We start from the raw sequence: 14,331 nt of genomic DNA, 5'->3' as shown, positions 1-14,331 counted from the left end.
TATATCAACTCACATTCTAAAGTGAACGCACCTAAGATTTCGTCTTCTCTGCACTGTGCCATTAAGCGTAAAAAGTATTTCTGCTGGGGAAAGGGTTAGGAGACTTTCAGAAAGGACAGTTATACCATGTGATGTTTGTATTTTCCCTCATGGAACTTGTGTTTATTCCCTCTTCTGTTGCTGTCTTTGTTAATCTAAGACAAGAGTAATCATCTGGCTTTACAGAATATAAATACAATGGATCATGGGGGTTACTATAATAAAAAACAAAGCAAGAAAAAAAACTCTTCACAAGATAGAAAACTTTTGATGAGATTTCACTGTGTAAGATCCACCATCTTGAATCCCCACATATCTTTACCTCTCATGAACAGATCTACATACTGCTGAACTTTAAAGGTGTAGCACGAGACAGATATTACAGCACATGCAACATCTTGGGGGACACTGGATTCACCTTATGAGTATTTTGCATATAGTTGTGTTCTACACCTTAGAGGAAGATTACCAGAGCTCCTCCAGGAACTAAAAATGGGGATAATTACCGCAGTCAATGGGACTGCTGACAGCTCCAAAGAAATGCCATTCACTGGGGTAGTTTGCATACTGTAATTCCAAGAACAGGCCCAAGGAGAAAGAGCATTTGGAATAAAAGGTTGGTTTTAACCTGAAAGAGGATTTCATGTTGATTCAAAAATGTGATATGACTTTTTTTCTGAGGCAGGAGTGGGAGCAAATCCTGCAGAAGTGGATTGGAAGGAGTAGAACTTGCCAGTATTTCCATTAGACTGATTAGAGGAGGGAGGGCCTATTTAGAGCATTTTATCATTTTATATGTTTTCTCTGTATGCTTTTTGTCCTTAAATAAATGTACTGTGTTATGAGAGCACTGTCTGACTACTGAATAACCCCTGGCATGCACTGGTCATCGCCCATGGAAAGATTAAAAAGAAGAAATAAAATAAACAGCATGGGCTGATCATTAGTCAGATCTTCTGGGATTAACACAACAAATTACATGGGGGCTGTAGCCTGAATCCTGGTCAGAAGGGAAAGAGGTTTCTCCATGAAGCGAGAGGACAGATGGGGTGTGTCTACACTGCAGTTAAACAGCCCAGTTAGACACTCACAATTGGCCCATGCCAGCTGACTTGAGGTCACAGGACTTGAGGCAAGGGGAAGTTTAACTGCAATATCAAAACTCAGGCTCAGGATGCAGAGTTAGTTTGGGTACTTTTGGTACTTTCCCACCTTGCATGGTTCTAGAGCAGTAATGGGCAACCAAGATTAGTGAGTGGGCTGCATGAGTGGCCCTTATTGGTCTCAGAGGAGGATTGCAGGGGCCACAGATGGAACTCCAGTGGGCCTCATGTGCTCCATGGGCTGTTGACTGCCTACTACTGGGCAGCAGCCTGGGCAGCAGCCTGAGTCATGAGCTCTGCCTTGTAATTTAGCTAATCCAACAAGCCTAAGTCTCATAAGGCCAAGTCAGTTAGCATGAGCCAGCCAAGGCTTTTAAACTGCAGAAAGGACAGCGCCTTAGAGGCCTGAGACTTGAGTGACAATTCCTGGAGCAAATCATGAAGTGGTGGTATAAATATGCAGTTACCCAGAACAGTACCAGTGGCCATAAAGTAAAGAATCATAGCCACATACACCACAGGTCACATGTTCTAAAATGTGTCAGAGGGAACCAGTGGTGCAAGTGAAATCCGTTTCTTATGAGCTTGGAAGGCCGTCATGGAGGTGGGAGGTAAATAACCTCCTAACAGACCCTCCATGTGACTCCTCTCCAATCTGTCCACAGCCAAGGGCCCCCACGGTCTCCCCATCTCCTCACCATGGTCCATCTCCCTTACAGAGAGGAGGGGTTTGTCTTCCTCCCAATGTGTCACCAGGACCATAGTGGTGAAGGAATGGAACATGTGGTTTCTAGGCAGCCCTATGCTCACAGCTCCTCCAATGTGGCTCTGTTGCCTCAGCCCTTTCACCCAAGGTATCCTCCATCTGCACAGCAGCCAGCCCTGCTAGGGAACAGGGCTGGGGGAAGGCATGACTGGGACTGGTATAGCTATGCTGGAAGAGTGCCTGCATGGTGCCACTCAGTGACCCTATGTTCTCCTCCTTTCCTGCTGCACTTCCTGGGAGAACCCTGAACTCTGTGGCTCTCCTGGGATCCACAGAGGGGAGAGGAGCAGAATATAGGTCCATCAGATGGTCCCACCCCACAGCTTATCCAATGTAGCTGTACCAACTCCAGCCTTTCCACCAACCCTGTTCTCTGGCGGGGCTAGCTGCTTTACAGACAGAAGACTCTGAGGCCCTGTGTGAAAGGGCTGGCAGAGGTATAGCTGTGCTGAATGAGTTGTAGCTCCATGTTCTGCGGCTTCTGTTTCCAGTTCACCATGCCAGCTAGCTATAAATATCTGGTACAGTGAACTATACTATAATGTCCTATTTGCACTGTAGGAGGGATAAGCACTACAAAACCAAAAAGACTACAGTCCTGGCCCCATTGAACTCAATGGGAGTTCTGTCATTGACATCAATAAGACAGGGTGTCACTCTAAAGTGTTAGCTTCATTCGATATTAAGCAGCCCTGCTTAAGTATTAGGCATTTGTTTAAATAATATGGGAGAAGGATATAATAGGATAGTTTACTCAGAAATGATCTTACATAGGTGAAAGCTCATTGTGATCAAGATAACTCTAAAATAGGTAACCATTAATCTGATAAAAACTTAGGCACGTATTTGGAATAGTTTAGTTTAATTATAACGATACAGTTAGCTGGGCTAGAAAAAAAATTCCAAATGTTGAATGTGGTACTTTTCTCCCTGAATAATGCCCCTGAAGCAACCGAGCACTTTCAAATTTATTTAAAGACAATAATGCAAGACATCTAACCCCTGAAAATTATTACTGGAAAGAAAATGGGAAACTAGTTAATAACTCCAAAAGGCAATATTCTGTTTTTGTTGTAAAATGTTGGTTTAATTTAAATTCTTCCAATTTGACAAAGGTGGTTATCAGCTTGGAAATGTCAAAACTCCCTCAAGCACCAAGGAGCACATACATGTTGAGCTACGACTCTCTACCTCTTGTTTACCTAGGCAGCCCTGGGATGTTTAATTAGCACAAAGGGTCACAACCTTTGTTTTCCATCTCATCTAACTGAACAGTGCTCTCAGTTGCAGTTTATTTGCCTTTACTAATGTTCTGACACAGTGAGAAAGGCACTGTACTTTATGCTGTGGGCTCCTAAAAAGAGACAACAACAAAAATTTGCTTTCAGTTGAGTCACTAATTAATCTAGATCTTCAATTACTAGAGTGAGTGCATCTCTAAATTAAGGCTGCATCTGCATAATGAGATAAATTTGAATTTATTAATATCGATTTTTTAGTTCTGGAAATTATAAATTCAATTTTGCCCGTCCTCACCTCCTCACACGCTCCTCACAAAGTTGACATTATTGCTACACTCATTTGGCAAACATTGACTGTTGCAGTAGTGCATTGAGGCAACCTATCTCACAATTCCCTCATCCCCATAGCATTCTGGTTATGTTTGCTGGTCTTTGACATCATCTTCCCACATTGCATTTTCCTCATTCCCCTCTTGTGTTAAGCAAACATCCATTTTTCTTGTTGGAAGGAAGGAAAAGTAGGGCATCCACAGAGATGGCAAAAAAGGTTTACAGAAATGTCTTTCTTCTGTAGCTGAATTCTCAACAGGCCATCCGCTGAGTGTCCCCCCACCCCGTGATTGCATTCGATCCCTGAAAATAACACAGGGGCCCTGACTGTATCCTTAAAGTTAGAAGAAAGAGGATAGAAAAGGCTAGGAAAAAAGATTTTTGTCTTCCTTCTTCAATACACAGACATTCCCAACAGGGGAGATGGGAGGGAAATGTCATACACTGAACTTATAACAGAAACAGGAATCTCAACTTGCCCTCCCCCCTGTGTTTTTGGGGGGAGTCAAAGCATGAAGACAGATAGGAAATGTTAGGAAAAAGATTTTATAACAGAAATATCAAACCAGAAGGTGTCCGCAATGACCTGCAAGTCCCCGAAAACATTTTTGGTGGGGCCGGGGGTGCTGTGGTCTGCAGCTGCAGGGCTGGTTGAAATGTTGAAGTAGTCTCCCCAGCTATCTTAACTGCCAAGGGACACTCCCTCCTGGAGGCAGCAAGCCCCGAGCATCTTAGCTGCCAGGGGAGATTTCCTCCCAGTGGCTGCATGCGCCACTGGTCCCTTGCTAGGAGCATGGCAGGGTTCAGTGGGTCGCCAGTTGAATCATTCCCTCTGAATATCTTAGCAGCCGAAGGAGTTTTGCCTTCAGCAGGAACAAGCCCCACAAATATCTTAGCCACAGGGGAAGACTTTCCACCGGTGGCTGCAAACCACACTGATCCCTTGCTAGGGGTGGGGTGAGGTTCAGTGGGGACCCGGTGAAGTAGTTCCCCCCAACTAACTTAGCTGCCAGGGGAGACTTCCTCCCCGTGTCTGGAAAGCCCCAAAATTCTTTCTCGCTCTTGGAGCCCTAAACACGCGCAAGCTAGGACATGGTGCTGCTTTGCAGCATGGTTAGCACTGAAAGGCAGGCACGTCCTTTCATTGGGTCAGGGGCTACCCATGTGATGTGGCTGAGTGCAGAAAAGATCCCAACTGCGTGGTGTCTGTGTGGGAGGGAGGCGGGTTTGCACACAAATGTAAACTGCTGAGAAGAAGTTTCTTGGCCTCTTATGCAAGCATGACCCCCACCACAGCCTTTTTGCCCCATGGTGCAGTGGGGCAACAGCAGGTGCTGGGCAGCCCAGAAAAAAATAACAAGTGTAAGGACAGAACCATGAATTCTCTGCAGGGGCTATTTGGAATGGGTAGATGTGTTCACAGTGCTAATAGGAAAGAAAGAGAGACATTTCTCAGGGTCTTATACAAACATGGCCCCATAGCCACAGGCTTCCTGGTCACGATTTGAAATTCATGGTCTTCATGTTACCTAGTTCTGGTGCACCTGGAGAGCAGTGGCCAGAGTGGAGCACTGAGGGGCATTGTAGGTTACATATCGGACACCTCTGGAGGCTAATAAATTTGATTTTAAGACATGGCACTTCCACACTGTCCTTTAATTGAACTTCTGAATTCAAGTTTGATGCTAAAACTGTCAGGTAACAATGATATTGTAATCTCAATAGTGCTCCCTCAATCAAGCTAATGGTATTTAAAGTGAAGACAGCCACATGGTAATATCAAGCTAACTGCCTTAAATTCGAATTTATCTCATAGTGTACATGCAGCCTAAGGGAGAAATAAGTCATAGTAAGAAATAATGGAGAAAGTGCTTGTCATTCATTACCATTTATCTTGTAGGTCAACTGCAATCCTCAATGCTACCTTGATGGGGTCCATCAAATAATAATATTTCCAGTGTCTCCAAAAAGCTAAAAAAAAACAGCTAACAGTGTCTCCTTTTCCTTATAGCCTAATTCTAATTCAGCAATTAAAGTTAGCAATATGATAACATTAATTATTAATATTTTAATATGGCACTACTGAGAAACCCTGGCTGAGGTTAGGGCCCCATTGTGTTAATCACTCCACACACATACTCTTCCTCCAAGAACATGCAGGCAATATTTCTAGTGGGACAACAACATGTGGAAGAAATGGTTGGGAAGGACAACCACAACAATCATGATTAAATTTATTGCACAAAGTGCCTTCCCTTGTTCATGAGCTCCACAACTAGCAGGACAAAGGTGTTCAGCATAGCCCCCAAATCACATTTTTTACTCTACATCCTCTAACAGAGTATGAAACCCTGAAGTGGGGAAAAGGCCAGTCTGCTGACTTTTCAGAATGAGTGGAATGCTTATGATCCATGACTTTGAATCACTTGTGTGTAAGTTGACCCAACAGTAGCAATGTCTGAACTTGTCTGTGTACAATGTCTCCATGGACTTGACATTTACATTTAAATGTTCTATGCCCATAGGTGTGGGAAGTAGAGGTGTTGAAGAGGACAGCCACAGCAATTGTGACTAAATTTCTCTGTCATTCCACCCCTGAAAATAAAAATTACCTCTAACAACTTTCTAGACTGATCTTTTGCACTGCCAAATTTTTTGGTCAATGTGCTGCTTGTCCTACAGAATGCAGAGTGAGAAGACTGGACAACTGGAGAGCTTGCTGTGTTTATACAGTGATTTCAAGATCATACCTATAATCGCGCAGCAGGGAAAGGTCACTCTATTTTTCCTCTTTTGATTTACAGTGGTATAGGCTCTAGGTGCCTTTCATACAACATTAGAAGACATACAGAAAGGTAACAAGACTACATCAAATGCAGCAGTCTGTCCTTGCCGTAAAGCCCAGATAAAAAATGAAAATCAATTAAATCCATGAGTTCCCACTGATCGTTTTCTCATACTGAATGGCTTGCAAGGGGTCGTAAGCCTGAGCTTCAAGAGGTGAGCAAAAGTTACTGTGACAAATCCATGACTCTAGCAGAGGTGTATCATCAGTACTTTCAAAGGATGCACAATAAACACAGAGTAGAATGAAGTACCAGGAAAAAAAAAAGTACCGTTTCCCTGAAGGCAACTGAAAAAAGGATTTTGGCAGGATAAATTGTGCATCTAACTGAGCTATGTCTAAGTACTAGCAATTCAACCCACAAATAAATGTGGGCACAATTTTATGCAAGGAGGCCAGCTGTAAAAATATGGCCTTTTGGATATCAGTTTCCTGTGGAGAAAATGTGGATCATAATGTATATTTCACAGGGGTTTTAGAAATAGTAATCGGACAATGTCTGTGCCAAGAATCACTGACATCAAAGAGAGTTTCACCAAAATTTCAGTGGCATCATGCTCAGGGCCCTAAAGCTGTATGTTGCTATTACTATTCCTCCTAATCTTGCCATAAGTTTTCAACAACCTCATTCCCCCGGAAAGAAGGATTCTATTTAGAAACTCAGGATCTTAAAAACCTCATTTCCCCCACCCAAAGGAAGAGCCAGCATTTGCTTCCGGCTCTCAGCCTCTGCCATTTTACATGGGTGACCCAGTGCAGCCACTATAAGAACCAGGCAGCCAGTGAAGACCCACGTGCAAAGGTGAGTGGGAGGGGGTTGCAGGGGAGGAGGAGGCAGGTGGGGTTAGATGGGGGGCTGGAGGTACCTGGTTCAGGAGAGGGGGATGGGGTAAGAGTGGGGGACTGGTGGTACCTGGCTTTGTGGGAGGGGAGGGGCTTGGGTGGGTGGCTCATGGGGTTTGAGGGGCTTGGGCGGCCGGCCAGACAGCTTACAGGGCTTGGGCAGCTGGCCCTGGCATCACAGGGCTCGGACTGTTGGATGGGCAGCTGGCCCCAGAATTGCGGGGCTCAAGTGGCTTGGGCTGGTGGGTGGGTGGCTGGCCCCGGCAGTGTGCGACTTGGGCTGGCAGGTGGGCGGCTGGCCCTGGCAGCGTGAGGCTTGGGTGAGCAGCTTGGGCAGCTGGTCTGTGGCTGGTGGGCATGTGGTTGGTCCCGGCAGCAAGGGGCTCAGGTGGCCAGTGGGCAGGTGGGTGGTTGGCCCTGGAGGCTGGTGGGCAGGTGAGTGGCTGGCTTCAGCAGTGCAGGGCTTGGGCAGGTGGCCCTGGCAGTACAGGCCTCAGGCAGGCAGCTAGTGCAGGCAGCTCTGGCAGCTAGCACAGGCAGCTCTGGTGGCTAGCACAGGGCTCAGGCAGCTGGCTAGCTGGGGCTGCACCAGGAACCCCCAAGGGCCAATAAAACTATTTGTGCTTATTTTTAATTTTAAATAACTTTTGTATCAATTTTTTGTGTTTGTTTTAAATTATGAATTGAATTTTTATTAAAGGGGGTTGGATGATGGTAAAGAAGAAGTGGGGGGCATAAGGATTTCTCAAAAATCAAAAGGGGTCATGATGCTGAAAAGTTTGGGAACCGCTGATCGAGGGCCTAATTTATAGAACCAAACTCTCATATTTAGTGCAGTGGGAGTGGCATAATCAGTCACAGACAAAAAACTGAATGCAGTCGCAAGTGGGCAGACCCAGCGTTTTTTTTTAAATGTATACCACATGCAAATACACTCTTCATATTTCCCAATCTTACAGAGTACCTTCATCTTTAATGGTAGCAGAGAGATAGTCGTGTTAGTCTATATACTATCAAAGCAAAAAAGCAGTCCAGTGGCACTTTAAAGACTAACACAATAATTTATTAGGTGGTGAGCTTTTGTGGGATAGACCCACTTCTTCAGACTACTGGACTGCTTTTTTATCTCTAATGAGATAGCATTTCATCTGAATTAAATTAACTGAAACATCTTCGCTATCACTGAAATTCTGCCTGATGTTTTTCAGAGCACGCAAAGGAGGGGTAACATCTATCTGTATTTTCACGACAAAAATATATCAGAGAGTATCTGCATAAGTTACATTAGACAGAGTTACACACTACAGAGGGTGACCAATAGTGAACTTCCTGTCACCTGTTGGCTATTTAGAAAGCAAAAGATTGAAATACAGAAAGTTTCAAGGGGGAAGAAAAATATGACTGATTTTCTGGATAAAATAGATGGAATGTAAATAAAACTTACCACCAGCAAGTTATTATCCAGCTTAATATTGCCAGGCCACTGATCATAGTAACTCCTAAAATGATGGAAACTAAAGAGCCTTTAGAAATCCTTCCGGAATCTGAAAAGTAAAAAAAAGGCATCTTTTATTTGCTCCAGCAAAAACAGCAAATGTTCTTAATGTGTAAGTCATAGCGGTTTCGCACCAAAAACATAATTCTTTCTGCCATGAATAGGAAGAACTGCAAGGTCACAACAGTATTCTCCTTCAAATCTCTTTCAACATTGTCGCTCTCATCTAGATAATACAGGAAGTTCAAGCTGGCAAATGCACACTGGAAAAAATGTGTATATATTTTCACTGTGAGGGTAATTAACCATTGAAAGAAGCTACCATGAGTTAATGTGGATTTTCCACTGTTAATTTTTAAACCAGGATTTGATTTTTTTCAAAAGATATGCACTAGGAATTGCTTTGTAGAAGTCATACAACCCATATTGTACAGGAGGTCAGCCTAGATGGTTACTGTGGTCCCTCATGGTCTTAAATCTATGACTCTACACTAAATAACAGAGAGCAGGAGTGATGTGATTGCCATGTATTGTGCAGATCATAACTGTTTCATTCTCCTATTCTGTCTGTTTTTTCACTTGTCATCTCCCATCTTCTACCTAGATGCGAAGTTCTTTGGGGACAGAGAACATCTTTTCGTGATGCGTTTCTTGCCTGCACAATGATATTGGGGCTTCATTAATACAAATAAATACAAATAGATTTTTATTCAGAAAATACATAAATTACCCAGGCTATAAGGAATCAGCGTCATATAACCACTATACACCAGATTCTGCACCTCACTTTAACAGAGATGCGCGTTTGGAAAGAGCTCCTCCATTATTTCTTTCATATCTTACATCTAGGAAAGTCACAGTGGTCATCTCCACACTTAATGGAATACCAGGATTGCTCGCTCCTTATTCCAGCATCATAAAACAGACAGAGAGAAGGTGGAGAAAGAGATGAGTCAAATCCAGAAATCCTTACTCAGATTTTACTCAGTGCTTAATTAGGTGAAATTCTCCTGAGAAAGGAATTTAATACTCCAAGTATTCACCCTTGCAGTATCAGAATCCCAGTTTTGTTGGCAAAACTCTGTAGTGTAGATGTAGGCACAGAGTCCTAGAGCCTAGGCTCCACTTTGAGTCAGAACAGCTACACCACGGTTTAGCAGCCCCTTAGCTCAAGCCCTGGACAGAGGCCGAGCTGCAGCACTCCTCGCCCTGTGGGAAGATGAGGAGGTCCTGCAGCAGACGGCGGTTTGGTGCTGAAACATGACTGCCTTCGAGTGCCTGGCCAAGGGCCACATTGGCCAGGGTCACCCCATACAGACCCTGGACAAGGTGAGGTCGAAAGTGAAGGAGCTCCGGCAGGCGTATTCTTGGGCTTGAGACACGGCCAGGCGGTCAGGGGCTGTGCCCACCAGCTGCCCCTACTACCAAGAACTAGACTCCCTCCTTGGGCCCAAGGAGGCAGGACCCCCAGCAATGTAAGTAGATACAGCCAACCCCCTGACTGAGCCAGAGGAGACGGGGACAGGGAGCTAGGGGGAGGACCAGCCCAGACCACTGGCCACCTGCAGGCTCCCCCCAAGGATCCAGGACACTAGTGATGACGAGGGCTTGAGCGAGGGGGCCCTCGTGATCGACGTTCCCTTGGGCCCATCCAGCCTGGTCCCCTCCAACCGCTCCTCACCCGAGTTCCTGGAGGGACCCACAGGTATGTTACTATGCACACTGGTGGCTGCAGGGCCAGGGGAGGGGGTAAGCAGTCTCGCCTGGGGTGGCTGCAGACCACCTGCAGGGACAGCAGCCCCAGGGCATGGGCAGGTCAGACGTCCCCACTGCCCCAGCCTCATAGAACTGATGTGTGGCACCCAGCACCATGTGGGCCAGATAGTACCATGGGCAGCAGAGGGACTGAGGGAGGCAGAGGAGAGCCAGCGCTCCCACAACCTAGATGGGGAACCCCGGTTGTGGCTCCTGCAGGACCGCCGGGACGGGGTGAGAAGGATGCAGGGGTGGGGTCAGGAGGTCCTTCACCAGGACTACTGGCCTGTTCCTCTCCCCTTTTGTCTCCACAGCTCCAGCAGCCAGCAGATGGACCAGCCCTGCTACAGGTCTGGGGAGCCTGACGACCAAGAGCGAGGGGGACCAGCCCAGGCCTCGGAAAGGGCCAGCACGGGTACGTCACTGGTCCCTCTGCTGGTGCCACCAGGCTGGGGAGGAGGAGGCAGGGGACACGGCTCACTCGGCTGCCCTCAGGGAGCTGATGGGCATCGTGCAGGAGTGGCTTGCCATGGAGCAGCAGGCATGGGACTGGGTGGGGTCCAACTTGGATGTCCTCACCCAGGCCGTGGTCGGCTACCTGGCCCCTGCCACCGCTGCATCGTGGGTCACTCCTGCACCCACACCCCCATCACCTCCCCACTGTCCCCCATGCCCCCCTTGCCCATGAATCCCTCCCAGCAGTCCCCCCCAACCCCAATCCCACAGAACCCCTGCCCTCCCATAGTGGCCCCCCGAGTAGGCTGACCTGGAGTTCCTGCTCCCTCCCCACCTCCCCCTGGCCAGCCTCATCTGCCTGGCCCACACCCTGCTGGTCAGGGCTGGTCAAGTGGAGGCCGGCTGAGCCCCTGCCCCCCCGCATGTGGAGCCTGGCACATTTGCGGGGACCACACCCGAACTGCGCCCCTACCTCCCTGTGCCACCGGCCCCAGCCTGGCCACTCGGGGACCCTGGACTTGAGGAGGAAGGGGTGGGCATGGGAGATGGGGCTACAGGCCATCAAGACCCCTGGAGAGGTGAGGCCGACCCACCCCAGCCCCCCATCCACCCTTCCTGCTCCCATGTAAATAGTTCTCCCTGTTCACCCTCCCCCCACACATGTATATCGTTCCCCCTGGATAATGAGGGGCACAGTTTTTCTGTATAGTAAATGGTTTATTTTTATGGTTTACCCTGTGTCCCCCATTCATGTGTACTGGTGGGTGTGGGTGTGTGTATGCAGGGTGCAGGTGGGAGGGGGAGTGTGTGTGCAGGCTGCAGGCGGGGGGGCAGCATGCAGGGTGGGGGGGTTACCGTGGCCCCCGCTCAAAGGCCTGGTGCAGGGCCTCCCTTACATGTACTACGTCCTGATGGGCCTGGTGGCATGGGGCAGCAGGGGGCTGTTCATACCCGCCTCAGCGGCCCACCCCTGCATGTAGGGCTTGTGTTTTGCCTCCACCAGGTTATGAAGGGTGCAGCAGGCCCCAACTACCGCCGGGATGTTGGGGAGGCCCACCTCCAGCCTGGTGTAGAGGCATCTAAAATGCCCCTTAAGGCAGCCGAACGCCCACTCCACAGTATTCTGGGAGCGGTTCAGCCACTCATTGAAAAGGTCCTGGCTCAGCTGGGTGTGCCCGGTGTAGGGCCTCAGCAGCCAGGCCTCAGCAGCCGGGGGGTAGGCTGCGTCCGCTACAGTGCAGGGCGGCATTATCGTGTCCCTGATGGGGAGCTCCTGCCAGGGGATGAAGGTCCCCTCGGCCATATGATGTCCCAGCCCTGAGTTCTGGAAGACCCTTGCATCATGGGTGCAGCTGGACCAGCCCATGTAGATGTCCTCGAATCGGCCATTTGTGTTGACCAGGGCCTGCAGGACCACCGAGTGGTAGCCCTTGCGATTCTCATAGGCCCCATGGCTGTGCTCCAGGGCCCAGATGGTGATGTGGGTGCCATCCAGGGCCCTGAAGCAGTTTGGGAAGCCCAGGTCCTGGAATCCCCAGATGGCATCATCCAGGTTCCTCACGCTAATCAGCTGCCTCAGGAGCACCCTGTTGATCACCCGGATGACCTGCAGGGCATAAGGGGGCACACTTGTGAGTGTGGGGTGGTATGTGGCTTGCCCGTCCATGCCCATCCCCATCCCTGCCCCTGTCCCTGGGGTGCCCTCCCTTCTCCCGATGGTGCCTGTCACCAGGCTGCCCCTCACTCCCTGCATGCAGTCTAGGTGTGAGCTGGGCATGGCTTACCTTGATGAGGACGGCCCCGATGGTGGCTTTGCCCTCACCGAACTGGTGGCTGACAGATTGGTAACTGTCCGGGGTGGCCAGCTTCCATAGGGTGATGGCCACCTTTTTGCGCAGGGGGAGCGCTGGCCTCAGATGTGTATCCCAGTGCTGGAGGACTGGGGCGAGCCAGTGGCACAGCTCCAGGAATGTCTCTTTGGTCATTCTGAAGTTCTGTAGCCACTGGTCATCACCATGGTCCTCCAGCACCAGCTGGTCCCACCAGTCGCTGCTTGTGGGGAAGCTCCACAGGTGGCAGATGACCCAGGGGACCGGTTGGGGAAGTTGTGCCTTGAGGATGGCGTCCGGTAGGGTGGCTATTGTGGCAGCCACCCAGAGCCTCTGCAGCACAGCAGCCAGGACTGTGGCCAGGGTGCTGGCCATGACTGCAATGGAGAGGGGGTGCTGCTCAGGGTTCATGGGGGACCGGGATGCCACCTCCGATGGCTCTTGCTCTCGCTCTCTCTCTTGCTCTAACTCTGACTGGGGACAGGATTGCTCATGCCTGCCCATGGCGCTTCTTGCCCCTGCTCTTTCGAAAGAGCGCCCTGGCATGTGTGGACGCTCTCTTTCGAAATTGTGCTGGGGGCCTTTTGAAAGAACGGACCACCCCTTTGGTCCCCGCTGGTGTGTGTGGATGCTCCATTTTGAAAGATCATCTTTTGATGCTCTCTTTTGAAAGACACTCTTTCAAAACAGAACTGTAGCATAGACGCAGCCTTCAACAACTTAACTTCTCCAATCAAGTTATCTAATACAGGTTTATGATTGAGAGAGAAATGTTTCTAACAACAGAAAAGAAAACCTTGAGCCTACTGAAAAAAAGGTAGTGAAGATGTTATTTGAATATGCAGTGTATAGGAATTACTATCACTAGAGCTTTTCAGATTCTAAGAGGATTGAAATCCTCATAATACTGTGAAGAGTCCTCAGAATCTGTAATCACTCTAAACTACACAATTGCTCGAATCCAATCACTTTCATATCTCACCTGCTTATGTATTATAATCATTATGTGGATTTAAAGAGATGAGATGCATTCTCAGCCTGGTTCATAAACTCATTGCAAACCACTTGGAGTTTAAAAATATGCTATTTAAACAAAAATTATGAAACCAAAGCATACCCCCAAAATGGAAGACACTTAAAATCAATGACAGAAAAATCATAGGTTGAGTCTGTTACTTTTGCATATTGTATTAAAACTGGGTATTCTGATCACAGCGGGCTGCTCAGGACAGTAATCTATTTTCAGTGAATGGCAATGGTTCAAATGTACATTTTGCCTATTATTTTGAAAAAAAGCACTTTACAAATGTAACCACCCTTTGGGATCAAGGAGCTGTTTAACACTGTTCAGGAATATTGCACACCTTTTACTGAAGCTGCATGAGCAATGATAGGCAGGTAGAGTATAATTACACACACAGCAGAGGGGCCAAGACATTATAGCAAAAGTCATTACCGCTATGAAAAGCGCTAAAGAATCTTTAATTACTGCAGGTGACCCAGATACCAGTTTTACATGAATGCCAAAAACAAGCACCTGAATCCATCAGAGCCGTTCCGTCCACAGGATGAGGTGGGAGGCCTCATCAGCAGCTGTGCTTTTGGGGACCCCATCAGTAGCTAGCCCAG

The 14,331-nt window shown here is 48.0% G+C and overlaps 1 protein-coding gene across 1 annotated transcript in view; it reads right to left on the bottom strand.

Moving 5' to 3' along the window:
- The window catches only part of TPO (thyroid peroxidase), an 89,363-nt gene that overhangs the window by 14,433 nt on the left and 60,599 nt on the right, over nt 1–14,331 (bottom strand). The window contains exon 15 of the mRNA XM_074989141.1: nt 8,612–8,711. Within this exon, the coding sequence (XP_074845242.1) occupies nt 8,612–8,711 (100 nt within the window). The remainder of the gene's footprint in view (nt 1–8,611; nt 8,712–14,331) is intronic.

This window comes from Carettochelys insculpta, chromosome 3 (genome assembly GCF_033958435.1).
Source record: "Carettochelys insculpta isolate YL-2023 chromosome 3, ASM3395843v1, whole genome shotgun sequence".
In the NCBI taxonomy this organism is placed as follows: Eukaryota; Metazoa; Chordata; order Testudines; family Carettochelyidae; genus Carettochelys; species Carettochelys insculpta.
This window is presented reverse-complemented; position numbering and strand designations above follow the sequence as displayed.